Here is a 26,236-nt window from a genome sequence, read left to right as displayed (position 1 = left end):
ATCTATCGCTGGATAATAGATTTCGCTAGCATGTGGCGCAAGTCATTTTTGCAAGTTTTCGGGAAAACAAGAAAAATCAATGACGCTATTACCAATTATAGGCTAATTATTTGTATACTTGTTTTCTATTTTTAAGCCTGGAAGGACAAACTATGAGGCTGACCTCTTAGGTTGAATTATATATATGCATATGCATATATATCATACTTCAAAAAAAAATAAAAATAAGGCCAGAAGAAGTTTTATTCTAAACTGTTGTGCATTCATTTTTACGGGTCAACTTGACCTGCAATATGGGAGGAGGGTTTAAAGTTAAGTTAAAAACATTTAGAAACTTTTTTTTTTCTTAAAAAAAATTCTTGTATTTGCACTGTCATGTTTTTGTACAAAAAACTAATTGTGTGCGTATATAATAACGGCCGTATATGTGAAAAGTCAAACTGGACGAGAGAGTGAACACAAGTCATTTATCTAACGCGACGTCGTAACACAAATGTGTCAAATACAAGTTGACAGAAAGAGGAAGCATTGATTGGGCATCATATATGGCACCAGTCAAAAAAAAACGGAAAAGGGAGTACAGTAAAGCACCGCATATTCATGGTTCCGGCATTTATGAATTCAGATTTTTTTGGTGGGGGTGGGAACTTGTCCTCGCATATGCCGACTCACTGTTTCTGTGTTCATGCCAAAGCCAGGTTTTCACTTCCCATCCATCGTCAACACCGCTTATCCTGGTTAGGGTCGCGGGGTGCTGGAGCCTATCCCAGCTGACTCCAGGCGAAAGGCGGACGACACCCTGAACTGGTCGCCAGTCAGTCGCAGGGCACATATAGACACGGACAACCATTGGCATTCACATTCGCGCCGTCACTGAGTGGGAAGTGAACCCACGCTGCCCGCACCAAAGTCAGGCGAGTGGACCGCTACACCATCCGTGACTAATGTTTTCAATTTCCTCTACGTACAACCCCAATTCCAATGAAGTTGGGATGTGTTAAACATAAATAAAAACAGAATACAATGATTTGCAAATCATGTTCAGCCTATATTTAATTGAATACACTACAAAGACAACCTATTTAATGTTCAAACTGATCAAGGTGATTGTTTTTAGCAAATAATCATTAACTTCAAAATTTTATGGCTGCAACAGGTTCCAAAAAAGCTGGGACAGGGTCGTGTTTACCACTGTGTTACATCAGCTTTTCTTTTAACAACATTCAATAAACGTTTGGGAACCGAGGACACTAATTGTTGAAGCTTTGTAGGTGGAATTCTTTCCCATTCTCGCTCGATGTACAGCTACAGCTGTGCAACAGTCCGGCGTCTCCGTTGTCGTATTTTACGCTTCATAGTCTTCCATTTTCAATGGGAGACAGGTCTGGACTGCAGGCAGGCCAGTCTAGTACCTGCACTCTTTTACTACCAAGTCACGCTGTTGTAACACGTGCAGAATGTGGTTTGGCATTGTCTTGCTGAAATAAGCAGGGGCGTCCATGAAAAAGACGTCGCTTGGATGGCAGCATATGTTTCTCCCAAACCTCCAAAACACAGCCCCATACCATCACAGATGCTGGCTTTTGAACTTTGCGTCCATAACAGTCCGGATGGTTCTTTTCCTCTTTGGCCCGGAGGACACGACGTCCACAATTTCCCAAAACAATTTGAAATGTGGACTCGTCGGACCACAGAACACTTTTCCACTTTGGATCGGTCCATCTTAGATGAGCTCGGGCCCAGAGAAGCCGCCGGCGGCGTTTCTGGGTGTTGTTGATAAATGGCTTTTGCTTTGCATAGTAGAGTTTCAAATTGCACTTACGGATGTAGCGCCGAACTGTATTTACTGACATTGGTTTTCTGGAGTGTTCCTGAGCCCACGCGCCGATATCCTTTACACATTGATGTCGGTTTTTGATGCTATGCCGCCTGAGGGATCGAAGGTCACGAGCATTCAATGTCGGTTTTCGGCCTTGCCGCTTACATGCAGTGATTTCTCCAGATTCTCTGAACCTTTTGATGATATTATGGACCGTAGATGATGAAATCCCTCAATTCCTTGCAATTGTCCGTTGAGGAACATTGTCCTTAAACTGTTGGACTATTTTCTCACGCACTCGTTCACAAAGAGGTGAACCTCGCCCCATCTTTGCTTGTGAATGACTGAGCAATTCAGGGAAGCAATCATGGCACCCACCTGTTCCCAATGAGCCTGTTCACCTGTGGGATGTTCCAAACAGGTGTTTGATGAGCATTCCTCAACCTTCTCAGTCTTTTTTGCCACCTGTCCCAGCTTTTTTGGAACGTGTTGCAGCCATCAAATTCTAAGTTCATGATTATTTGCTAAAAACAATCAAGTTGATCAGTTTGAACATTAAATATCTTGTCTTTGTAGTGTATTCAATTCAATATAGGTTGAACATGATTCGCAAATCATTGTACTCTGCTTTTATTTATCTTTAACACAACGTCCCAACTTCATTGGAATTAGGCTTGTAGATACCACACATTCATTCATTCATCTTCCGTTCCGCTTCTCCTCACGAGGGTCGCGGGCGTGCTGGAGCCTATGCCAGCTATCTCCGGGCGAGATACGCCCTGAACTGGAACATAGAAACAAACAACCATTTGGACTCACATTCACACCCACGGCCAATTTAGAGTATTCAAGTAACCTACCCTGCATGTTTTTGGGATGTGGGAGGTAACCGGAGTACCCGGAGAAAACCTACGCAGGCACCACACAATGGTGCCAAAGCACTCTTTTTTGGTAACAAACAAGGCTATGGCCTGACTAAATTAGAACATTCTGCCCTCACTTCAACATAGTTACTTGGCACCATAATGCCAAAAGATGATGCCTATGCAATATTTGTATATTAGACATGGTTTTGGCCTGAGAACAAAAACAGCAAGTAGCTAAGTAGGATAGGCGAGAAACAAAATCTGCCAATTCGGAATCGCGAATGTGCGCGGGTTCACTGTACACATGTTTAAAAACAAACAGCTGGCGCTGACAATCACTACACAGACCTGAGACATGTCGCTTTGAATAGCGCCGCATCGGGACAGCATTTCATATTACTAAAAAATATGATCATTTACAAAATGTACATTCGGCGGCACGCTCGTCGTGGTTAAACCCAGGAAAAGTGCACTGACAAATACAAAGTCAACTGTAAAGCCTTTAGGAAGTGTCATAATAATACACGAACATGTGGTGAGTTCATCGTTAACATCGGGGATGGGCATTTGACTATTTTTTTCATCAATGAATGCGTCATCTTTTTAAAAAAAAAAAACAATCTTTATATTAACCCTTCTGTTATGCTGCTAGTTTCTCAAAAACAGCAATAATGTCCCTGGGTCAATTTGACCCGGGGCATGTGTAATGATCCAAAAGTTCCAAAATGGAAAGACATTTTATTAACTCTTAACTATTTCTTATACATTTGAAATATATTTGTTGAACGTTAAAATGGGTCTATTTGACCCACGACAGAGCTGGAGGTTTACAAAATATGGAGAAGGTGTTTTGTTTTGAGAATAACATTTTTGTTACAATTAGATAAGTGGTACGAAAAATGGATGGACGGACGGATGGACAACAATTGCTGGAGACGTTAGCTAGCATGACGTCGCGTTGTTCTTTTTCAGGCCACTTGAGGGTGAAACAACAGCACCTCTGCTGGTGGCAGCCAAGTAGTGCACTCCATTTCGACTCCATTTGACATGATACCTTTACATAAATCAGTTTTTTCTGTAAATATAATTTTAAAAAAAAGATGTTTTGCTTTCAGACGCGCTGAACTGACAATAAACTGACGGAATTTGTAACCAGCCATTTGTTTTTTTTTTCCAAAGGTCAATATTATGTTTAAAATTTTCAGAAGTACAGTGAACCCCTGCTATTTGCGGTACCCCTGTCTCAAATATAAAAAATCTGGGAGTAGTTGACATCACCAGTAAAAAAGGTTTACTCGTGTAAATTTTACTTGCCTATAAATGCCACAAGAGGGTGGAAAAGCTGATCTTTATTTAAGTGGAACTCTTCAACTCCCTTCACTGTAGCTCACTTCATCATTCACCATCAAGATGCCACAAGATGGCAGCAAAGCAATACTTGCGTAGATGCCGAACCTCAAATATGTGGGGTTCACTGTACTATGAACATTTTTGTTTACAAATAAACATGTAAAAGCTTAAACACAGAAGCAGCCAAGCTGTCGGGTTCTTCTTTAGGCCACAAACTAGTTGAGTGAAACAACAGCGCCACTGTGGGTGCCAGCCAAGTAGTGCACTCAAATCAATTGTTCAATTTACTTTCCACATTTTTATGTTAATAGTGGATGGCAAAAATACTAAGAAGTTTATTTATTTAATGTTATGTAACAAATGGCATAGCGGACGTGAAATTTGCAAGTCAACATTTGCAAATTTGCCTTGTCACAGATTTTGGGGGGGGGGGGGGAAATGATCCTGTTATTCGCTAAAGAAACCTCAGGCCAAAGCCATGCCTAAAACAAAAATATGCGTTAGACACCTAGCATGAGGGAAGGAGCTTGATTTTGTCAGTCCATTTCTTTGTCTAATAGGAAAAAAAGTGCTTTTCTGCCATCTTGTGGCATCTATAGGCAATTACAAACCTTGGTAGGTAGCAGCGTCAATTAGTTGCAAATGTTCTGTATTTGCAGCAGAGCTGTGTCCCTATCTCTCGCCAGCAGCAGGGGCCCACTGAAATTGATGCCCATCCCCTGTTAAAATAGACGAGAATGTGTGTCCACGTAACGGAATGCATTCAGAGACATTCTTCACTTTCCGTGGCCGGATAAGAGGAAAAGTCAGAAGAACACTATGGAGAAGAAGCCTTCACCATCTTTGGGGAGCCAAACGTAGCATGAGAAGGTAACAAACACTACTGAGGCAATGGGGTGGGGGTTTCCTTGTTTCCCTCTCTGCCAGTCACAGGACCTGGCTGCGGGTGCGGGTCACACTTTGCCCTGTTTCAGCCTCTCGATATGATGGCACAGCTTGAGGGCGGGCCCCAGCTTGAGGCCCATGTACTTCATGATCATGTCGCTCCGCAGCAGCATCAGCGCCTTGCCGTCGATCTCCTGGGGAAACACGCGTGCTTGCAATTAGCAGTTAGCACGCTAATCTGCGGGATTTCAATGAGCAAATGCAAACTCAAGTGTTTTCAATTAACAAACGCTAAACTGATTTTCACATCTGTCTTGCTTAGAGTTGCAATGTTCCCATTACTTTTTCCATTTCCTTGGGAATTAACAGGAATTCAAAATTGAATGTTAGCTCTTAATAGACAACTGAAAATATAAAGAGTTCAAATGCAAACACAGACTTGTCTACTATATTTTTTTTGTAAATTTAGGAAAGTTTTTTTTTTAAACTTCTGGTTTCCAGGTTGAAGCTATTAACTTTCATTTAGGCTATCTTAAATCAATATAAATTCAGCAATTAAGAGGTTCATTTGGAATAAAATCTTGAACTTTTATTGGAAAAAGTCTTTCAATGAGGTCTTTGATGTCATTTCATCGCAAAACTAGACAATTCAAATTATTTTATTTTTTTAAATCTAAAAAAGCAATCTTAAAAGAGCATTGCTAACTTAGCGTTTTCAGAGAACAAAACGCCAACGTACGTGTTTTCGGAACAATTCTGCATGCGGCGCCAACGCCGCGGGGTCGGCGTCCCTCACAAACTGCATGACCTCGTCTATGGACCAGGACGCCGGGTTCTTAGCGGGCGTTTGCCATCCCTCCCTCTCCGTGGCGCTGCACTCTGGACCCGTGGTGGAGCTGGCTGTGGTACAACGAGAAGGAGAGCGAACGTTTTGGCCGTCAAACATGAACGTGGCGTCGGATGAATCTGCGTAGCATTCGTTGTTTCCATTTTCCCAAAATGAAAAAGTGAATGTTTATTTTTTTCTTTGTTTTTAAATTGGCGCTAGGGTACTACTTCCGGGTGGCAGAAAGAGATTGACTAGCGCTTAAAGTGACCACAGTCAAAATAATCAGTCGCCTTTTTGGGTTTTGTTATCTGATTGCCAATTGAAAATGGAGAGAACAAATACTACATGGAATCAGAACCCTTCCGCCGCACACACCTTCGACTCGCCGGAGCAGCTGCGCCGACGCCAACTCGGCGGGATTGGAAGCGAGACGGCGGGGCAAAGGGGCGGCCGAGGAGGGGCGGTACTCGGAACGACTGCGCGCCACCTGCGGCCGAGGCGTCACGGAGTTGGAGGCGGAGCCCATGTAGCGCTGCTCCTTCATCAGGACGTTGTCTTCGTGCGGCAGCGTCTCGGCTGCGAAAGACGCAAAATGCAAAACGGTTCCTGATCATCGCAGAACAGGAAATGCGCTCCACAACACGTACTCGATTCACGAAAGGCGCAACACCGCGACTCTACACTGTAATGAGGACAAGCGCTGGAGAAAATGCTTGGTTTATATCACCGCATTTACAACCTAAATTCTAACATTTGATTCCATGAAATGGTATTACTTTATTATTATTTTTATTATTTTACTGTATATAAAAATAATATATATTTTTTAAAGAATTACTATTTACATGGTTGATATTGTCATTAAGAACCTGGCAAAGTTGTGAAATTTAAAAAAGGCAACTCCAGTTCTGGAAAAGGTTGAGAAAATGATACTGTATAAACCATAAAGTTTGAATGGATTTGAAGTACTTGTGTAAGTAGACAACTTGAGGACTAACTGCATTTATGAAATAAATGTAATCGTTGTATTTCGAATATATTTGTAATGTTAATGGAATATTCTCCAATAAACGTAAAGCACAAAATTCAGACATTGATTCAATTCACGGTGATAGGCAGATGCGGCATCTACTATTTATTATGTCCTTTAAGAGGACCAGTAGTATCGGAAAAACAGATCAACGCATCCGCAGTAATTATTATTTTTGGATTTTTTTTTTTTTAGCACAAGATGTTACCACAAAGCCACCAAAGATGACAATAGCCGATATTTAGGCTTCTTTATGTTTCGGTATATCAAATCATATTTGTATAAATAAATGCTATACAGTGGAACCACACTATTTGTGGCGGACAGGGACCGGGCCTGACCGCAAATAGTGAAAATTCCTGGATAATTGACGGCCATTAGAATTGGATTGAAAAGAAAAAAACTAATTATTTTTTTTAGTAAGCCAAAAATTCGCAAATAAGGGTGAATCAACTGCCAATAAGTGTTAGAACAACATCTTGGAAAAAATAAATCCGCAAATAGGTGAATCTGTGGGTGCAACTTCCTGCCTAATTTCTACATTAAAAATCACTTTCATTGTTTCTTGATTGTTTGCTACTTTCTATTGTAATTTCTAGAGATGGTGAATTTTGGATTTTCATTTGCAGTAAACAATAATCATCAAACCAATGCATATATATGAAAAGAAAATAATGAGCTGTTTTCACTGAACGTGGGCACAATGAGTTTCACTAAATTAATTGATTCGAATTTATTGCGATGTACCTTTAATATCGGTTACACGTGGATGTCATGCATCTCACTTGAGACGTTTTTTCAATTTCTAATTTCCTTAAAAGTAACAATTTTGAAGTTAAGAAACAATTTCAATACACACCGATTCATTTGTACCGTCGCCACGTGTCTGACGTTCGGAACGAAACAGACCGCACGAAACGTGGTCCTCATTTGGCGGATGTTATTTTCTATCGCGGCCGCTCATTGGCTTGAATGTGACGTGTCGTGACGTCGCGATCACGCCCCCAAATGCAGTTTCCGCTTCCGTTTTTCCCGGCCAAAGTTGTCAAAAGTGTCAACAGACGTCGTTGGCGACGCTCTGCGCTCTCGGTTGCGAGTTGACGTGAACAAAATGAGCAAATAGAAAGTTAGAAGAAAAACCACAAACAAGTCGTTGCACCGGAGTGGAGCAAACTAAGAGGACGAGGACGTTCCGGTTTGACGACAAGAGCCGCCTGCGCTGACAGTCACCTTGCGAGCCCAAGTGCGGAAATGTGCGCGTCATAAATAATACACAAATAATACATTTGCCACTTCTCACTCGACGTCGTGTGCGTTGGTATTATTTGTGTTTCTTACGACAGGCGAAAAAACAACAACAACTCCCTCAACCGCGTGTGCACGGAGCATTTTCCCGGCGACAACGACGTTGCTGGGTCCGTCGGGGGGGGGGGGGGGATCAGCTCGGATGGACCACCCGTTAGCCGAGCGCCGGAATGCGGCTAACCCGCCGACGGAGACGCGGGCGGCCCGCGGCGGAGGTAAGCGCGCACGAAAATGGCCGAGCAGAGAAAATTGCAAGAGAGTAGAAACAACGTGTCATAGAAAAAAAATCGTCGAGCATAAAAAAGGTAACATGAGGTAAACACTCACACAGATCCAAGTCAAAATGTATAAGTAATCATATGATCTCAAAATGGAACATGGAGGGATGCACACGAAGCTGTGCCGATGTAGAAATATTCATCATAATAATGTAAGACAAAGGGAAGCACGCACACGAATGTAAGTAAGAAATGCAAAACGTGCAATAATAATAAAATAAAAACGCAACGTGGAGGAAAGTACATGCTCAGATGTGTAGTAAAAAGGTATGATCTATAATAACAATAATAATGAAAATATAACAGAGGTTAGGACACACACATGAATAGAAGTTAAAATGTATAGTATTTCATAAAATATAAGCGCACATAAATGCAAGTAAAAATGTACAGTTTGTAGTAATAATAATATCTGTCATGTGATAAAATCTTTGGGCAAGAAGCAGCGTGTAAACTGGACTAGTTGCCAACCAATCACAGGACACATACAGTATACGTACGGCACTCGAACAATAGAACGAAACAAAACGAGGGAGAAGTTTTATTCCGAAAGCACGATACATGTTATTGTAAGACACTGTAACAGGTTCACAGGTCGAACATTAACGCTGCACATAAATATAGGAACATTAAAAAAAAAAAAACTGGAATAAATAATGATTCAAATTAAATGTATGCAAATAAATATTCCAAAAATAGAATGCAAATGTATTGTAGTTAAAAGTTAAATACAACTTAACACATTTACTGTGCTGGATTAAGAAAAGGTTAGAGAATCATTGTTTTAGATGATTGTGAAAAAGATTGTTTTTTTGTTTTTGTTTTTTGGAGACGATCTGGATATATACTGTAGATGTGTCGTGTCTTTGTCTTTCAGTCGGCAAAGGAGTACGGTGAGTGATTTTATAATGGTGCTTTTTAATCGTGCACATGCTTTTGAGCAGATAGCGACTGCACCAATTTTGCATGGTCCCCTCAAATTAGCCACAACCACTGAATTATATTCACTGTATTAACCACTTAAATCCACTTAATTTAAATTAATTTCTGCAAATTCTCATATCATCGCTGTCCAACGAAAAGCATGTATTAACATGTATTTATTTTTGCATAGTTTCCCTACTTTAATCTTTAAGATCATCAAACAAATGTTCACGTCAGTGTTCATGACTCAACTATGAGGAAGAGGCTGGGCAAAAATGGCCAAAACCACTGCTGACCAGAAAGAACACAAAGGCTCGTCTTACTTTTGCAAAAAAGCAAACAAAAAAAAATCTGAATTAAGACTTTTGGGGCATGGTGGTGGTACTGTGATGGTCTTGGGCTGCTTTGCTCCTTCAGCACCTGGACACCTTGCTGTGATTGATGGAACCATGAATTCTGCTCTTTAACAGAAAATCCAGAAGGAGAATGTTCAGCCATCAGTTTGTGACCTCAAGCTAAAGCGTACTTGGGTTCTCCAGCAGGATAACAATCCAAAACACACCAACTTAGCTTAAAAAACACAAAATGAAGGTTTTGGAACGGCCTAGTCAAAGTCCCGACTTGAATCCCGATTGAAATGCAGTGGCATGACCTTAAAAAGGCCATTCATGCTCGAAAACCCTCCATTTTTGCAGAATTCAAAACACTTCTGCAAGGAAGAGTGGGCCAAAATATAGCCACAGAGATGTGAAAGAGTCGTTGGCAGTTCTAGAAATCGCTTGATTTCAGGAGCCATGACTTTTTCCACACAGGGCCAGGTAACCAAATCGTTTTTTTTTTTCCTTAATAAAGGAAATCACCATTTAAAAACTTGGGTTGTATTTGTCTGATATTTCCATTTGTTTGATGATGTTAAAAATGAAAATGTGGAAACAATGCCAAAATCCCCAAATTGGAGAAAGGAGCCAATAGTTTTTCACGGCACTATATTGTGATGTGTTGTGGATGTTTTTGGGTCTTTTGTACTTTCGCACAACTGAGCTCAAAATTAGTGGAACCACCAACAATCATTTGAGGGCATAACTCATATCTAATCACAAAATGTCTTCTAAAAGGTTAAATATTGTGATTATGATATTGCGCCTATATGGAAAATGGAAATATTTAATGAATGCAAGGTATTAAAATGTCTTTTATCACCCTGCAGATGCCCTTAATCTCGAGTGTATCTCTGTGTACATGCATGGGAGTGATTGCCACATACCTGGGTTGGGTGATATGAACTTTAAATAAAATCTCATATTTTCTATGTTTTATTTTTTCCCCCCCCTTTCCTTATAGAAAACGTAAATGACAATTACATTATTATGGGACATTATTTTGGAACAATGTGGAAATAAGCATTTCTTTTTGGGGAAAATGTCCCGTGTTCCCAAACGCAATGTTTAAAGTGAACATTTTAAGCATTCAAATTTGAGCCAAAGAATTCTTCTCTATTATAATATGGCTGGAGAGGCCAAAGCTGCTTCTTCCTTGCCAATGGTGCCATATTGTTTGTGGTTCAGTTAAATTTGTGGCTCTTCAAAACGTTGTTTCCTATCAATAACACGGGTTGCAATTTTTCTATTGCAGGTGTGCGGTGGTCAATCGCAAGTCGCCGACTGTAAACTGTCGCCGATTGTCCCGTTCTGTCTACTTCGATTGCATCACTCGGTGCGCACTTTGAATTCCGGGATCCGCTAAACAAATAAACTGTTAAATCCAAATCAATGAATCACCGAGCTCTGCCACATGCTGTCTGACTGAAATCTCACGAAACGTCCTGGAAACTTTCCACGAAAACTTCCAGAAAGTTTCGGGGAAGTTTTCATTTGGATTGAATTAAGGACATGTTCAAATTGGAAACTTTCATGGGAATATATCTTAATGAACTGGGATTTGAGGCTCATTTAATGGAAAGATATCATATTCAAACATAAAATGTTTGTTTCGTCATAAGCAGAGATCCATGCAAAATAGTCAGCTCTCCTTGCTCACGAGGTGACCATAGTACCTTCGTTTCTCCGTGTTTAAGCAGTGGCGTATGTCAAGCTTGCTTGTAACTCACATTTCATCTTGGAGCACCAGGCAAAAATCAACCATCGGGATGATACTTAAATTAATGTGAACAAAATATAGCAGGGTTCATACACTTTTTAGCAATAGTTTTCCATGTTTTTCAAAACCTTTCACTTAATTTCTCAGACTGAAAAATTAACAAATATTTATGCCGTTCTGTTCGTAATTATAACCAGAATCCATGTGGAGCGGAGAGTAGGCTTGGGCGTTGTTTGAATTTGAACAATTCTGGTTCTGATTCAGTTTCCTCCTTTCGATTCTGGGTCCAATTATTTTAGGGGACAGGCCAGGTCAAAAAAGTTTGCATGCTTTTTCAATCAGCAACCACCGTTTTGGTTCCAGTTGACCTCAACGTTGGCACAAGGCGTATTTGATTGTTTTACTCGCACTTCCATGTCAGGCTAAAGTTTATTTGCACATTGCACAATTTTATTTAACTTTTACGTATCCTAAATATTATCCACGTAATATTTCCATGACTTTTCCAAAACTTCATAGAAAAATATACTTGTCAAGGAACTGGAAATGGATTTTCAATTTCCATAACTTTTCCAGGTTTTTCATGACCATGCGGACTCTGCTATATTTAAATTCCCTATTAAGAGCCAACCTTCAATTTTTTTAAATTCCCGGTTTATTGTTGTTTATTCCCCTGAATTCACATATTGCATTTTTTTTTCAAAAATTGTGGGACTAATAAAGGTTATCTAATCTAAAATTCCCATGGATACTTTTCAACTTTGAAAAATTCCTGCAATTTTGTTACCCAATTGCTGACATGCCTTTTTTTGGTGTTATTTTTAGACCGGTCCTCGCACCTAAGCAGCATTCCAGGTTTCGCACAGTTCCTCGACATCGTGCGAGAGGATCACGATTATTTGCGGGAGGAGCTGACCTACCGCTCGCCGCTTGACAGCAAGGAGCCTTGGCGGCGCGACCACGATTATCCCTTCGCGTGGGTCAGCCCGGACAAGGGCGGCGACAAGGGTGAGCACTTTATATTTGAAAATGACCAGGCCGCTCTGGTCCACATGGGTATATCCGTGCAAACGCTAGCCACGCTGGTGGAGTCGGTGCAGTGTCACGCCAACAAAGATTTCCAGCTGCCCGTGCGCTCTCAGGTAATCATGACACTAATGAAGCTCAAGACCAACCTACCTCTGGCCGACCTGAGCGTGTACTTCCACACGTCCGAGTGCACGGCTCTCGAAACGGTCTTATATTGGATCGACGTGCTGGCGGAGGTCTTGCGGCTCGCCATCCCGTGGCTATCCAAACAAATCATCCAAGCCAGCATGCCCGCCGAGTTCAGGGAGAGATTTCCCAACACGACGTGCTTCGTGGGCTGCGGCGAGAGCGTCCTGCGCAAGCCTCAGGGGCGCTGCTCGCCCAGCATGGTCAAGTACCTGCTGGCCGTGGCCCCGTGCGGCCTCATCATGTTCATGTCGCCCGCCTACTCCGGGCGCTGCCGCCACGACGACATGGCGCTGGAATCGGGTTTGCTGGACCTCCTCGTGCCGGGGGACGAGGTCATGACCCCAGGAGGCTTCGCGATCAAAGGCCTGCTGTTTAAGCGGCAGGTCAAACTGGTCGTGTCGTCGCTCAGCAAAGATGGCGGCCAGGCCGCCGCCTCCTCCTCCTCTTCCGCCGGCCACATTGCACACGTCGGAGATCACGTCGAAGGCGCCATTCGCCACTTGATGACTTTTAATATACTTTCGCAGGGCGTTCCCACTACGTTGGCGCCACAAATTGACAAGATTCTCCGTATTTGCGCCGCCCTGACCAATCTGAGGATTCAGGTTTTAAACTAATTTTTTCCAGTCCCTCCAGGATTTCCCAGGCTTTTTGAGTTTGTTGTGGCCTAAAATGCCTGATTTCATGGAAGCGATTTACCGAATAATTTTTCTGGAGCGTTTGTTAGGATGAAATTCACATAATTCATGGGAATCGGTTGAATGCTGGTGAATTGTGAATTCCTGGACGTACTGATTTGTACATACTACTGAGTACGTCAGTGATTTTCAACTGGTGGGTTGGGACCCAAAAGTGGGACGAAGACCCATTTTGGGTGGGGTCGCAAACAGCTACTAAACTACTACTTTTTCCGGTAGAGTACAAAGGCGGAGCAAGTTCCCGCATGGAAAATATTAGTATTATATTATAAGCGACAAGAAATGTAGCTGCCTCACACTTTAGCCAGTATACTGTAGTTTACGCTGTAAACAAATATAGTGCAGCTCAGTCTCTGGCGAGCGGACGTCATGGCAAGCGATATGCTTTTGGCGGTACATCAAACTCATTTGAAATGGTGTTTGAAAATATAATAAACTATATTCCCATTGGCGATTTATTTATTTTTTTCCAACCGATCATGTTCTTTATTGTTGTTAACTTCCCAAAAGTGGGTCGCGACTTTGCAACAATAGGAAATGCGAGTCCCAGGTTGACAACAGTTGAGAATCACTGGAGTATACTTACTAGACTCCCGGGTCATTCCATTAAAAATCAACCAAGAGTTTTTCCTTCGCCTCCTAGGATTTTTTTTTTTCTCCTTCAAATTTTGAGGTGTGGTTGGAAATGGAAGGAAAAGTCCTGTCTTTTATTTTCCCAACTACTTTTTTGCCACAAAGAGGTTCAGAACAAAAATGTTTTGGTGTTGTGGTCTTGTCCTTCAATATCCAACCACAGCACACTCAATATTTGAAGAAAATCTGAGAGCGATTTTAAAATGACCCCATTACCATCTCGTTTGTGATGCTGGTGGTACAGCACAGGGGGATATTTTATCGGACTACTGCAATCTAGTGCTTGCGAGCACACGAGGAATGGGGGAAGGGGTATTTGAAGACGAGGAAGAAGAAGAATATTAATATGGTATTCTATTCTGTACTTTGTCAAATCGTAAGTGTTAGTTAAATAGATCACTGTTTGCCTCAGTTATTTATGTGAAGTCCATCTATGAATTTCATTTTGGTTGAAACTACTTCCAAATTTCTACTTGTACTGATTGTATTATTATTATTATTATTTTATTTGTATGGAAGCTATAACAGAACGCTGTCACCTCAGTCAGTTTTCTCTTGCATGTGTGAAATGCAATTTGTTGCTATTGTGAATGATTGAATTTAATTTATGTGCCTTGATTCAAACCAAAACTAGGTTGGTTTTATTTGTTGTAGAAGCATGTATCACTACACCATTAGTGCAAATCACAATGTATGTAATAATAATAGCTGAAATGTGTAACACACCTTTAAAAGGGACTCAAGGACACTTAACTAAACTTGTGTGCATGTTACTAGTGCCATATATACTATGTTATGTATAAGTAATTGTAAGCCTTCTATACTCCCAAGCGCGTGATCCTAAGCCATTGTTTGCCTTTATGAAAAATGGAATATGTAGCCACTATGAGCACCTCACCTTTTAATGCACTATAAAAAATGATTTTCCACTTTCATATTAAAGCGACATATACTGTGTGAATTCATGTTTCCCGTCCTGTTATTTTTATATCTAGAAAAAGAGAACGAGACGTCGATCAGTACCTTCTGAAGGGTGGGCGTCGGTGCGTACATGTTTGGGAGACAGCGGCGCGGCGTACGGCGGCGAAACCCCGGCCAGGCTTCGCTTGCCCGCCCGGGTCAGCGAGGGCGAGTCCATCGCCTCCTCTTTCACTGGAAGTAAACACAAACATGACAACTTGTTACAGTTTGACTGACGAGGTTCATTCGGTCCGTGAGCATGCTTGTAACTGCTAGAACAAATGGACCTTGACGACCAGATGATATGTTTAATTATGCTGCAAAATCGATTGAGAACCAATGGGCACGCTGGTACGTCATCACAGCATGTGACTAAACCGGACCAATCACGAGAGATGATCTCCGTGGCGTTCGACGCTCATCAACTATTTTTGTCGGTGCTCGGCACGCTACGCATAGGTGCTGCGCGGGGCAATTCGTCAGTCACGTGATGCAATGTGGCCGTTGTCGCAATTTCGAGTCTTCAATCAACCTACAGCGCATGTTTTGGGGATGTGGGAGGAAACCGGAGTGCCCGGAGAAAACCCACCCAGGCACGGGGAGAACATGCAAACTCCATACAGGCGGGGCCGGGATTTGAACCCCGGTCCTTAGAACTGTGAGGCAGATGCCTGCACACCATTGTACTATTTAAATACATGTAGTCATGAGGCTGACACGGGAGTGCATGTTGACTCCCGCTCCCTCAGAGATTGATCCCATTCCGTCCAAATCCCGAGCCTAAATTTTACAGAGTCCCACTCTCAACCTTCTTTCCTCCCATTTTTACACCCAGTCCATCCCGCTCCATTTTTATTATTATCTTGAAAGTCAACGGGAGGTTTCCCACTCCCGCCGCTTCCAGTGACTGTCACTGCCGCTCCTGCCCAATCCTGTGATTAATAGTGAAATTCACTCCCATCCCCACGGGACCAGCTTCTAATGTGAAGTACCTTGACTTACAAGTGCCCCAACATACGAGTTTTTCCAGTTACAAGCTATCGCTTTTTTTTTTTTTTGCTTCGTGAAGGCAGCTTGAGATACACAGCCACTGAAGATTCCAAATATTTATTGTCATATGCACATGAAAAAAACAGAAGTTACGTCAAGATACCACCGTACAATGATTTTTGAGAACTGTCCAATGTTTTTATTCCTTCATCAGCAGAAAGATGCTTCTTTTCCCCGCAATAATTGTGACTTGCTGAAACACGTATGTATGCAAGTCATTTTCTTTTTAACGAGGCACACGGCGCCCATGTACCTGACTTGGTCCTGTCGTAAGAAGCGGCGTAGCGGATGAACGGCTGGCTGCTAAACAAGTTGTCGCACTGCAGGTGGCGGCACACGGTTTCCAAGAAGCGCAGCACGAAGGCGGTGCTGGAGGCCGACGGCAGCTTGACCACGCGGACCCCCCCGTCCGTTCTCACTGGGAAAAACAAATGGAACAGCCCGGTCATCTCACTTGCACACAACATTGTGGAGCGACCACCCGTCAGAGTCAACGTTGAGGCTAATTGTCTTTAAAGACAGGAGCAGACTTTTTTGTCAGTCCGACTAAAATCATTCCGAAATGAAGCGCTTTGGTCAGCTGTTTACATGTTACCTCTGACCACCTTGCCGCCACCCGAGTGCGTCTGCAGAGCGCCGAGCAGCACTTTGGGCTGGTACGCGCAGTCCAGACAGGACTGGACCACCTGCTGGAGCACAGAGTTGACGGGAGCCGGGCCAAAGTGGTCCGGCAGGTGCTGCATTTGCTTGCGGTCCAGGTGCGGGCCGCAGTTTCCGTGTTTGTTAACGTACACGCACACTGGCACGGAAAAGAAAAGCAAAGTGAGATGATGTTGCTGTGAAAGGGCAGCGTGGACGTGACGTGAGCACCTGTTGATACCACCGAGGGCAGGCTGGCGGGGCTGCCGAGCTGAACCTGGATGGCGGGTGCGCCTGGGTGTGACAAGCTTTGGAGAATCTTAGGCTTTCGCTAGAAATACACAGGAAGGAAAACTGTTGATGCTTATGCAGAGAAGGACCCCAACTACTGTAAGCTCCAGTAATAGTAATAGCAGAAACACCATGGTGCTGGGGACAAAATGGTGGACGAGGCACGGGCGTCGTAAAGTCGAAACGTCGTAGGTCGAGTACGTCGTAACTCGAGGACTTCCTGTGCGTGAAGTGAAAAATCTGTGCACAATTTACTTTTAAGGCTACTGCTGTAAGACGAGTTTGAAATGACTTTTAAAGTGTTTTAGGATCATAAAACTATGAATATAGGCAATTATAAATGCATTTTGAGGGGAGCGTATTTTCTCTATTGGTGGTATGTCTGAGCCCTTCTCCCCGACAATCAGTGTGTGTCGAGTGAGAGTCTCACCTTGCTTCCAGGTTTGGGGCCTCTCTTCTTGTGCGGCCGGGGCGTGAGCTGTGCGTCGTGTATGGCGCTGCCGCCGTTCTGGGCGGCGGCTTCGGCCATGGCCTTAAGAAGGGCGAGGGTCTCGCTCTTGGGCCGGCGACCGCGAACCCCCTTCCTCACGGGCAGCTTTGGCAGCGGGTTGGGGGGTCTGTAAGGAGGCTGCAAGGAGCGCCTGCTGGGCTTGGAAGGCGACGACATCAGGGCGGGCGGGTTTTTCGTCAGGGTGACTGCAATACACCGCAGAAACAGAGCTTGGTGGGGGCTTTTTTCTCGACCGAGCTCAGTTCAGCAACCAACTCTGCGTGCTACATCGCTACCTTGATTTACGAGTGCCCCAACTTACAAATTATTCCTGTTACGGGCTGTCGTCTTGGTCGATTTTTCGCGTTGTGTTTTTTTTTTTTAAATGCTTTTAATCATGTAAAGCACATTGAGTTACCTTGTGTATGAAATGCGCTGTATAAATAAATTTGCTTTGTCTTCTTTTTAGGAAAGTGCCACATCAATAGATTCATTTGAATGGGGACGTTGATTGGAGATACAAGCATGGTCACGGAAGGGAATTCAACTTGTAAGTCAAGGCACCACTGTATTTTCCCTTTTCTTTTGGCTTTTTTTGGTGGGCCACGCCCAAAGAAGGATCAGTCTCGCCAAGAGGTGTTAAGAGAAGAAGAAAGTTTGTGAGGCATTATGTGGAATGCCCCTTCCACGGCATTTTTGCACCATCGGGATAAATACGTGTCAGCTTTACAGACACCACTTCTGCTCAGTATGTTGTGAAAAGTAGTAACTTGAGTTTAGAGCTCGGTCACGGAACAAATTCAACTTGTAACTTAAGCTGCCACTGTATTAGCCGTTTTTACTTCTGACTACAGGCACAGCTAACTTTAGCGTGAGTTCTTGTGGCTAACTCAATATGCTATCAGAGTATTTTGTTGATTTTCAAAGTTTTTCTTCATAAATGTGCCAAAGCTAATCTTAGCTGCTAACCGCTACCTCGCCAGCTAGCACACGTTTCAAGTGTTTTATTGAATTGATGTTTTTCTATGGCTAATTATTGATTTGAAAGTGGTTGTTTTAATACGCTTTCACACTTCCTCATCACTATTCGGTATTAACGGCACGGACACAGAAATCGGGGTGCACAAAGTCGACCCGGCAATTTTCCACCTTAACACTATGACACCTGTGTATAAGGAGTTATGCAGCCATGCCGGGACACTTACCGCTGTTGCCGGGCGGCTGCAGGCTGTGCTTGGTCAGCGAGCACCAGCCCACGGCGAAGATGTCCCGGGAGTCGTACTTGCACCAGTAATCGAAGGCGCCTCTCCAGCCGTCAAACGTGACAAAGACCTCGTCGCCCTTCACTTCGCCGATGGTGGCCGGGCAGATGAGGTGCGGGTTTTTCTTATCCACCGCCTCCAGCTTCATGCCCACTTTGAAGCCGTTCTGCGGGGGCCTCTGGGGCTCCTGAAAGTGAAGGGGATGTCATTGAGGCAACTGCATTGAAGTGACTGCACGTGGTGGTGGCCTTTGAGGCGGGGAGACCTTCTTGAAGGCCGTCGCTGCAGCCATCTCCGCTCCGTTCAAAGTTCTCAGCAGGAACATCGGCCACGAGGAGGCGTTCATGCGAAATCCTGGAGAACGACAACGGCAACAAAAAACAATGGAATTGACTTGATTTTTCCACATCCAGTTGAAGTTGACTTGAAAATGAAACGTAAAACAAAGAGAATTACACCGTTTATTCGACTAAAATGTTCCTTACGAAAAGTCCGTTAGCCTAACGCTAAAACATAATGTGAAACACCACAGACCGGCTAACGAAAGTAGCATCGATATCACGGTAGTTATAAATCTTTAATAAATGATATTTGAACACAAACTGTGTAGCAACACATACAGACGGAGAATACAACAATACTCGCAGGCGTATGTATTCTTTTCATTGTTTCATCATCAAGTCAATGTGTATTTGACATTGTTCCCGTGACAGTGACAATAAAGTTCTATTCAATTCTATTCCATACGGGCGTGCTGGAGCCTATCCCAGCTCTCTTCGGGCGTACACCCTGAACCGGTCGCCGGCCAATCGCAGTGCACATAGAAACAAACAAGCATTCTCACACAGGTGGGGCCGGGGATCGAACCCCGGTCCTCAGAACTGTGAGGCAGATGTGCTAACCAGTTGCTGCAAAATGTTCATTCTATTTAATTGTGTTATTGTGTATGTTATTTTTCTATTTGTATTTTATTATTCACGCAAGATGTCAAAATGTTAAACGCTTCATAGAACACGGTTGAACGTGCACTGAAAAGTTTAGAGAGAAGGCCTAAACGAGTTGATCCAATTTCTTCAAAAGCCCGATATCGGGAAATTTTTGTGAGTAGTGCACGGCGCGTTCCAACCAATGTCTGAGCGCGACTCCTACCCAGCGGCGGCTGCAGCATGTCTCCGTTCTTCTCGCACGTGCCGATGGGCTGGATGTCGGAGGAGTCCACCAGCCTCCAGAAGTCGTTGCTGTTGTCGCTCCCGTCCAGGCGGAGGCGCAGGCGCACCCCCGTCAGGCCCATGACGCTGGCGATGCACACCGAGGTGGAGTTGCGCGGGTCGTGGGCCTCCAGCTTCATGCCCACCTTGAAGTCGTTGGACGGCGGGACGCGAGCCTGCGGACGATGACGAGAAGGGCAGGTGAGAGCTGCTCTGTTGCTGACCAAAACAGCAGCCCCTAAACAGTCTCAGATGAATGAAACTTGTCGACTCCGCTAGTTCCCTGTGCGGTATTGAAGATGATATTCATATATTTATAAATGAATATTATGTGGCGAAAGCTTCTCGAACGGCACTGCAATGGTCAATGGACTTTTTTTTTCCCCTTTAATAACAAGAAAAGAAAGTGCATTTTAAAAATGAAAAACGATTTGACATATCGACGACTCGCCAATGTGAAGCCACTAAGAAACAAACAAAAAAAAGAGCCCTTAATTTGAACTGAACTAATAAACAAGTCGAAACACCTGACAACCACAACGTCGTACCTGACGAAAACAACTCGGTGGCGCCGGTAAAGACGACGTTTCTTTTAGATACTCTTCCCAGGCGAAAGACTCTTGAGGGGAAAAAGAAAATGTCAATTCGCTTCAAAGTCTACTGAATAATAAATCCAGATTAAAAACACTTCTTTTGTTGTTTTACTCAAGATTTAAGTAGGTACAAATCAAGAATAGTAGCTTGCCTTTGGTTACTTCTTGTGTCGTCCCCGCTGTTGGTTTCTCTTTTTTGGCATCCCTTTGCTCTAAATGGGAATATAAAAAATGCGTACGTGTACATATTGTATGAAATCAAAGGCTGGAAGGTGTGCTCGCCCATTTGCGGAGGGTCTTAAATCCTGACCAAAGATTTCATTTCAGTGTGGCGTCTTGCCTTTCTGTGGCGTTTTTCCCATGTTGCCTCGTGTCCAGTGACGACACTCGGTGCCGGAGCCGCTCCCAACTCGCTAAGCTTCTTCTTGGCTTTTTGTCCTACTGTTTTAAAAAAAATATATATATATATATATTCAAAAGATGAACATAAAATAACAGACATGGTTGCTGAATGTCAAATGTTAGCATATAAAACATCTTTGATGGGATTATAGGGATCATTCTGAAGAGAATAAAAATAATGCCAAATTATGGAAACAGTTGAAATGTTCCCAGAATGAAGTTTGGATTATGATCATCGAGGCATAATTTCAATATAAAAACTGCAACTTTATTTTGGGAAAACACAACTTTTTCTTGTATTTGATAGATGTGGATTATAATATTTAAAACTTTATTTTCAGAGAATCCAATTTATTCTCGTAAAATGACAACTTTGTCCTCATAATATTTCAGCATTATTTGCAAATGTATGTTATCTGAAATATTATGACTTTATTCTCGTAAAATTACAACATTTGATTTAATTTTGGTCATTTTGACTTTGACCTCATAAAATTGCAATGTTATTCTCATAATGTCCTAACATTAAAACCTCATTTTGGGAACATTACAACTCTTTCTCTAAATATTTTAAGTGCATTTTCAACATTGTCTTGCAATCCTACAACTTTATTGTCGTCATTTATGACATCGTTATCATGAAAATTACCACATATTGTGGTTTTTGCGCTTGTAAAAATTTTTTGGGGACATTTTTTTTAACTTTTTCTTCAAACATTACAACTTTAGTATGGTAAAATTACAACTTTCTCATACATATGACTATTATGATAAATAAGTACAACTTTCTTCTTCTAATACTACAATTTTATTTTCATAACAATCACTTTATTCTTGAAAAATGCATCACAACCTCATTCACTTAAAATGTACACTTTTTCTTGTAATATTGCGTCTCATATTTTAAATATTTCTCATACTTCCTTATTCTTGTCACATTACGAAAAAAATATTTTGGTAATTTTTTTTCTTCAACTTTGTTGTAATAATCTCTTTCTCCATGCTTGTAAATTATGACTGTTATGGAAAATGACCAAGTTTCCTCAAAAAATGATAACTTGGTTATGGTAAAATGACTTTTTGAAACTTTTACCCCCCACAAAACATTCCGACTTTTTGTTTGCAGAAAATTACAACTTGTTCTCGTAATATTTCTAGTTACTCTCTGTAAAAATCCAACTTTTTCATCTAAAATGATTATTAAAATGACAATTTTTTGTGCTATAGATTTTGTAAAATTTGCAAATTCATTTTAACTGAAAAATATTAAACACTTTCTTGTTACGTAACGCCTCATAGCGACACAACTTTATCCTTGTAATATGACAACTTAATTTGCGTAAAATTACAACTTTTCTCGTAACATTGCGACTATTATGAGGAAATGACAAATGCTTTCTTCTAATATGACAACTTTATTCTCCTAACAATTACTTCATTCTTGAAAAACACATCACCAATTTATTCGCTTAAACTTGTACATAGTGCTCTTGCAGTGTATAAAGTCGGGGGGGGGCAAAAATGAGATAAGAGATCCGTTTTGAAATCAATCAAAAACAATCTTTTGTCGCTACGAGTGTATCGCACACATTTGTATGTTTTTTTTTTTTTTTTTTTTGGTAATCATAATTTATGACTTGAAGACCTCTGCGCTGTTCATGCAGCGACCTGTCTTTGCACTTTTCTACACTGAGCGTTTGAAATAATGTCCTGTTTTTGAATCTAGTCAAAAAAAAAAAAAAAAAACGTTTTTTAATCCGATACCTCAAATAATCCCCAAAAATAATCGACCGAATAATCGATTAGTTGTAGCCCTAATTCTAAACGTATTCTCCTAAAGAATATATTTGAATAGACTTTACTACAAAATGACAACTTGTTCTTAATAGTATTACAACTTCATTCTCCTATTTCATCTTTATTTTCTTCAAATTACGACTTTTTCTTTGACATCTTTATCCTCGTAAAATATGAGTTGATTATTGTAAAAGTGACATGACACGGTTCTCACATTTCAATGTTATTTCCATGAAACTCTCGATTCTTGTAAATTATGACTTTATTATAAAAAAAAATGAACATTTTTTTGTTGTAATATTTTAGCTTTTTATTAAATTACATTTTGATTAGGTAAATAATGACTGCTATTATAAGATTATCAGTTTTTCTTGTAATATGATCATCTACTTTTGCAACATATATATACCAAACTTTCCTTTAATATAAAGTCTTTGTTTTGGTAAAAATAATTCCACATACCATTACAACTTTATCTTTGCAATATTACTGCTTTTCTTGTATTATGACAAATTTATTCTTGGAGAGCAAAAATGTATTTTCATAATTTTAAACGATTTCTTGTAAGATCACAACATTATTTAAATGTGAAAAGGCACAACAGCATATAAATGAAAAAGAAGCACATACATATGTAACATTTTAAGTGTTTATTTTCTCATTAAATTATGACTTTCTCTAGTAGTATTACAACTTTATTCTCCTGAATAATTACTTTACCACTTTTTCATGGAATACTAATATTATCTTTATTTTTGTAAATGATGACTTGACTATCGTAAAAGTAACACTTTGTTGCTTGCAATAATTGCAACTTTAATCTCACATTGCAACTTTATTTTCACAAAAATACCAATACTTTTTCTGGCAATATTATCATTTTAGTCCTCTAAAATTACGAATTTACAGTTGTAAAAAAAATTATTTGTCTTTTAATATTAAAACTTTATTACAGTACAATTACAACTTTTTTTCCCCCCCAACCACAAGAAAACTTCATCCTTGTAAAATTACCACTTTTATTATAACAGCACAATTTTACTGTTGTACATTCACGCATTTGAGCAAATTCTAAAACAATTTCTTGCTATATTGCGACTTAATTAAAACGTAGAAAGGCAAATCAGCAGGCAAATGAAAAAGAAGTATCTAACTTTATTGTACAATTACAACTTTTCCCCGTAATATTCAATGGTTATTGTCATTTTTCAGCTCTATCTTCTTATGATCCCGACTTTGTTGTTACATCTTTATCATCTTATTCCCCGCGGTATAATTATGTAAGTGTTTACTATGCTCCCTGTTATGTAATGAGATAATGTACTCATATCACTTTTCATTAGCCAGCTAATGTCTATATCGCCTCGGGTTGTGCACGTAGTAAATAATCATTTCATAATAATAATAATAATAATAACATTAGACTCAAGTGTGTCTTAAGGAATCCACGAATGATAACCGGACACGGCTATGACGTATAAACATTACGCCATATACTGTACAATACAGTAGTGCTCCAGAGAATAGCCGGAGCCCCTGTGTTGACAAGTTAGCCGCGCTGGCTAACTGCGCTGGCTAGCTTTTCGTTTCTTTTTCTTTTTTTAATCTTGCTCACTATCGAACCCAAACCACGAACTAACGCCTCTGGTCATGTTTTATTTGCTAGTCTCTCGTTAGGTGTGTTGTTTCGTAAGCAGGGTGAACTTACCGGTGACGCCTTTCCTGGGAAAAATCGAGGGAAAAAACTCAACACTTTTTTTTCTTTCCCTAATCGCCAGCTGCCATTTTTTTCCCTCCACTGTTTTGTGTGTGTGCGTGTGTGTGTGCGACACGCATGTAATATGTGCCAGAGATCGTACGCTTGCAAACCAGCCAGCGCGATTTGATTGGATGAGGGGTAGACTGCGGCCAATGAAACCTTCGATATACTCGAGCGACGAGCCAATCATAATCTAATTTTGTTATTGTTAGCCAATCAGCTTCCGAACGTGTCTGTGAAGTTGTGCGTTTACGTTTCCGGAAAGTTACACAGAGAGCCCATCTTCACTTTGTAGGATCTTTGTCGCTCCTTCTCCGGTTCGTAACGGATTTTAAAAAAAACGAAACTATTACGCTAATTAAGTAGTATATTCATTCATCCAATCTAATAAAAAAAAATTCTAGAGCACATTTGAAAATAACTGTGAACTCATATAAACCCAACAAAACACTATTCCATTGTAAGAAAAAAGAAATAACACACAAAGCTGCATGGTAACGCCAAGTGGTTTTTTTTTTTTGTTTGTTTTTTTGAGAAGTGATTTAAAAATTTACTTTGCATTTTCTATCGAACAACATTTGATTTGGAATTCCCCACTGAACGAATGAGTGTGTAATCTGACTCAAATCAACGATCATACTACATTTTTCAATGCTTGCCCCTTGCATTTGCGTTTCCAGAAAGGTGCACAGGTAGCCCATCTTCAACTTGCGGGATCTTTGTTGTTCATGTTACGGATTAAAAAAATAATAATAATACTGGTATTCACGTCTATTGATCGTTTATCAATAGTCTGCTTCTGCTTTTGATTTAGTTAGTTGACGAATTGTTCTTGTAGTTTTACGACTTTATCGGCGGTGATTCTAATAGTATTATTGTAAAATTACAATTTTTTTCTTTGAATAATATTTGATTTGGTAAAGTTACGAATCTATTTTGGGAATTTAAAAAAAAGAAGAGTTTCTTCTTGAAATATTACAGCTTTATTATGGTCGAATTAAAACTTTTTCTGATAATATTTGAATGTAATTTTCTTGAATGACAACTTTTTCTTCTAATATTACAACTTTATTCTCGTAAATTATTAGTATTGTGTAATCGCCACTTTTTTCTTGTAAATTATGAATTTATTTTCATACAAAATTAATGAAAGTATATATATTTTTTCCCGATAGCCTACTTACTATTTTCATTAATTATGACTTTATTACCATAAAATTACCACCGTTTTCCACTTAATATTATGACTTCAGTTTTGTCAAATTACACATTGATTTTCCTAAAAAAAAAAAGTAGACGTTTTTGTAATAACCACTCTGTTCTTGTAAATTATGGCTTTATTATGGTAAAATGACAAATGTTTTCGCTACATAGCATTCTGACTTGATCTTCATAATATTACAACTGAATTTGAGTCCAATTACATTTGTTTTCTTGTGATATTAAAACTTTATGCTCACACTTCCACTTTATTCTCATCAAACGACGACTGTTTCAAATTCCGACTTCTTCTTGTAATATGACACATTTATGTCCATAAAAATATAACCTTTTCTTGTAATAGTCCAACTTTATGATGGTAAAATTATAAATGTTTCCACCACGTTACATTAGGACTTTATCTTAAAATATGACAATTTAATTTGAATCAAAATATAACGCTTTTGGACTCGATGTTCTTGAACTACAACCTTTTGGAAATCCCGTTTATTCGCTTTTTCAATGACGCCACATTTGCATGGAGCTACAATATAGAACTCTAGTGTCCATCATCACTTTAGTCCCATAAAATGACTTTGTTGTCTTATTTTACTCTAGACCAGCGGCTTTATTCTCAGGAAATTGACTTTATT

General features: G+C 40.7%; 2 protein-coding genes across 5 annotated transcripts; one reads left to right on the top strand and one right to left on the bottom strand.

The window, feature by feature from the left end:
• Positions 1–453: 453 nt before the first annotated feature.
• LOC133480443 (sex comb on midleg-like protein 2) lies at positions 454–24,480 on the bottom strand. 2 transcript variants are annotated; one of them, XM_061778452.1, is made up of 15 exons: positions 24,333–24,480; positions 20,766–20,866; positions 20,578–20,637; positions 20,381–20,451; positions 19,774–20,008; positions 18,890–18,978; positions 18,568–18,811; positions 17,303–17,568; positions 16,813–16,912; positions 16,538–16,741; positions 16,196–16,360; positions 14,956–15,084; positions 6,125–6,325; positions 5,660–5,820; positions 454–5,114 (listed from the first exon to the last, which is right to left on the bottom strand). In XM_061778452.1, the coding sequence occupies exons 2-15, from the start codon at positions 20,785–20,787 to the stop codon at positions 4,989–4,991; spliced, it is 2,073 nt and encodes a 690-aa protein (XP_061634436.1). In that variant the 5' UTR covers positions 20,788–20,866; positions 24,333–24,480; the 3' UTR covers positions 454–4,988. The 2 variants fall into 2 exon arrangements, with proteins under 2 accessions (XP_061634436.1, XP_061634437.1); XM_061778453.1 differs by lacking the exons at positions 20,381–20,451; positions 24,333–24,480 and having other exon boundaries at positions 20,766–20,830.
• si:dkey-56d12.4 (uncharacterized protein LOC799220 homolog) lies at positions 7,668–14,893 on the top strand. 3 transcript variants are annotated; one of them, XM_061778456.1, is made up of 3 exons: positions 7,668–8,032; positions 8,123–8,299; positions 12,209–14,893. In XM_061778456.1, the coding sequence occupies exons 2-3, from the start codon at positions 8,227–8,229 to the stop codon at positions 13,216–13,218; spliced, it is 1,083 nt and encodes a 360-aa protein (XP_061634440.1). In that variant the 5' UTR covers positions 7,668–8,032; positions 8,123–8,226; the 3' UTR covers positions 13,219–14,893. The 3 variants fall into 3 exon arrangements, with proteins under 3 accessions (XP_061634440.1, XP_061634439.1, XP_061634441.1); XM_061778455.1 differs by having other exon boundaries at positions 7,669–8,022; XM_061778457.1 differs by lacking the exon at positions 7,668–8,032 and adding an exon at positions 9,240–9,255 and having other exon boundaries at positions 8,129–8,299.
• Positions 24,481–26,236: the final 1,756 nt, after the last annotated feature.

The sequence above is a fragment of the Phyllopteryx taeniolatus genome, chromosome 7, assembly GCF_024500385.1.
Source record: "Phyllopteryx taeniolatus isolate TA_2022b chromosome 7, UOR_Ptae_1.2, whole genome shotgun sequence".
NCBI lineage: Eukaryota > Metazoa > Chordata > Actinopteri > Syngnathiformes > Syngnathidae > Phyllopteryx > Phyllopteryx taeniolatus.
Note: the sequence above shows the minus strand (reverse complement) of the source record. Positions and strands in the feature narration are given on the sequence as shown.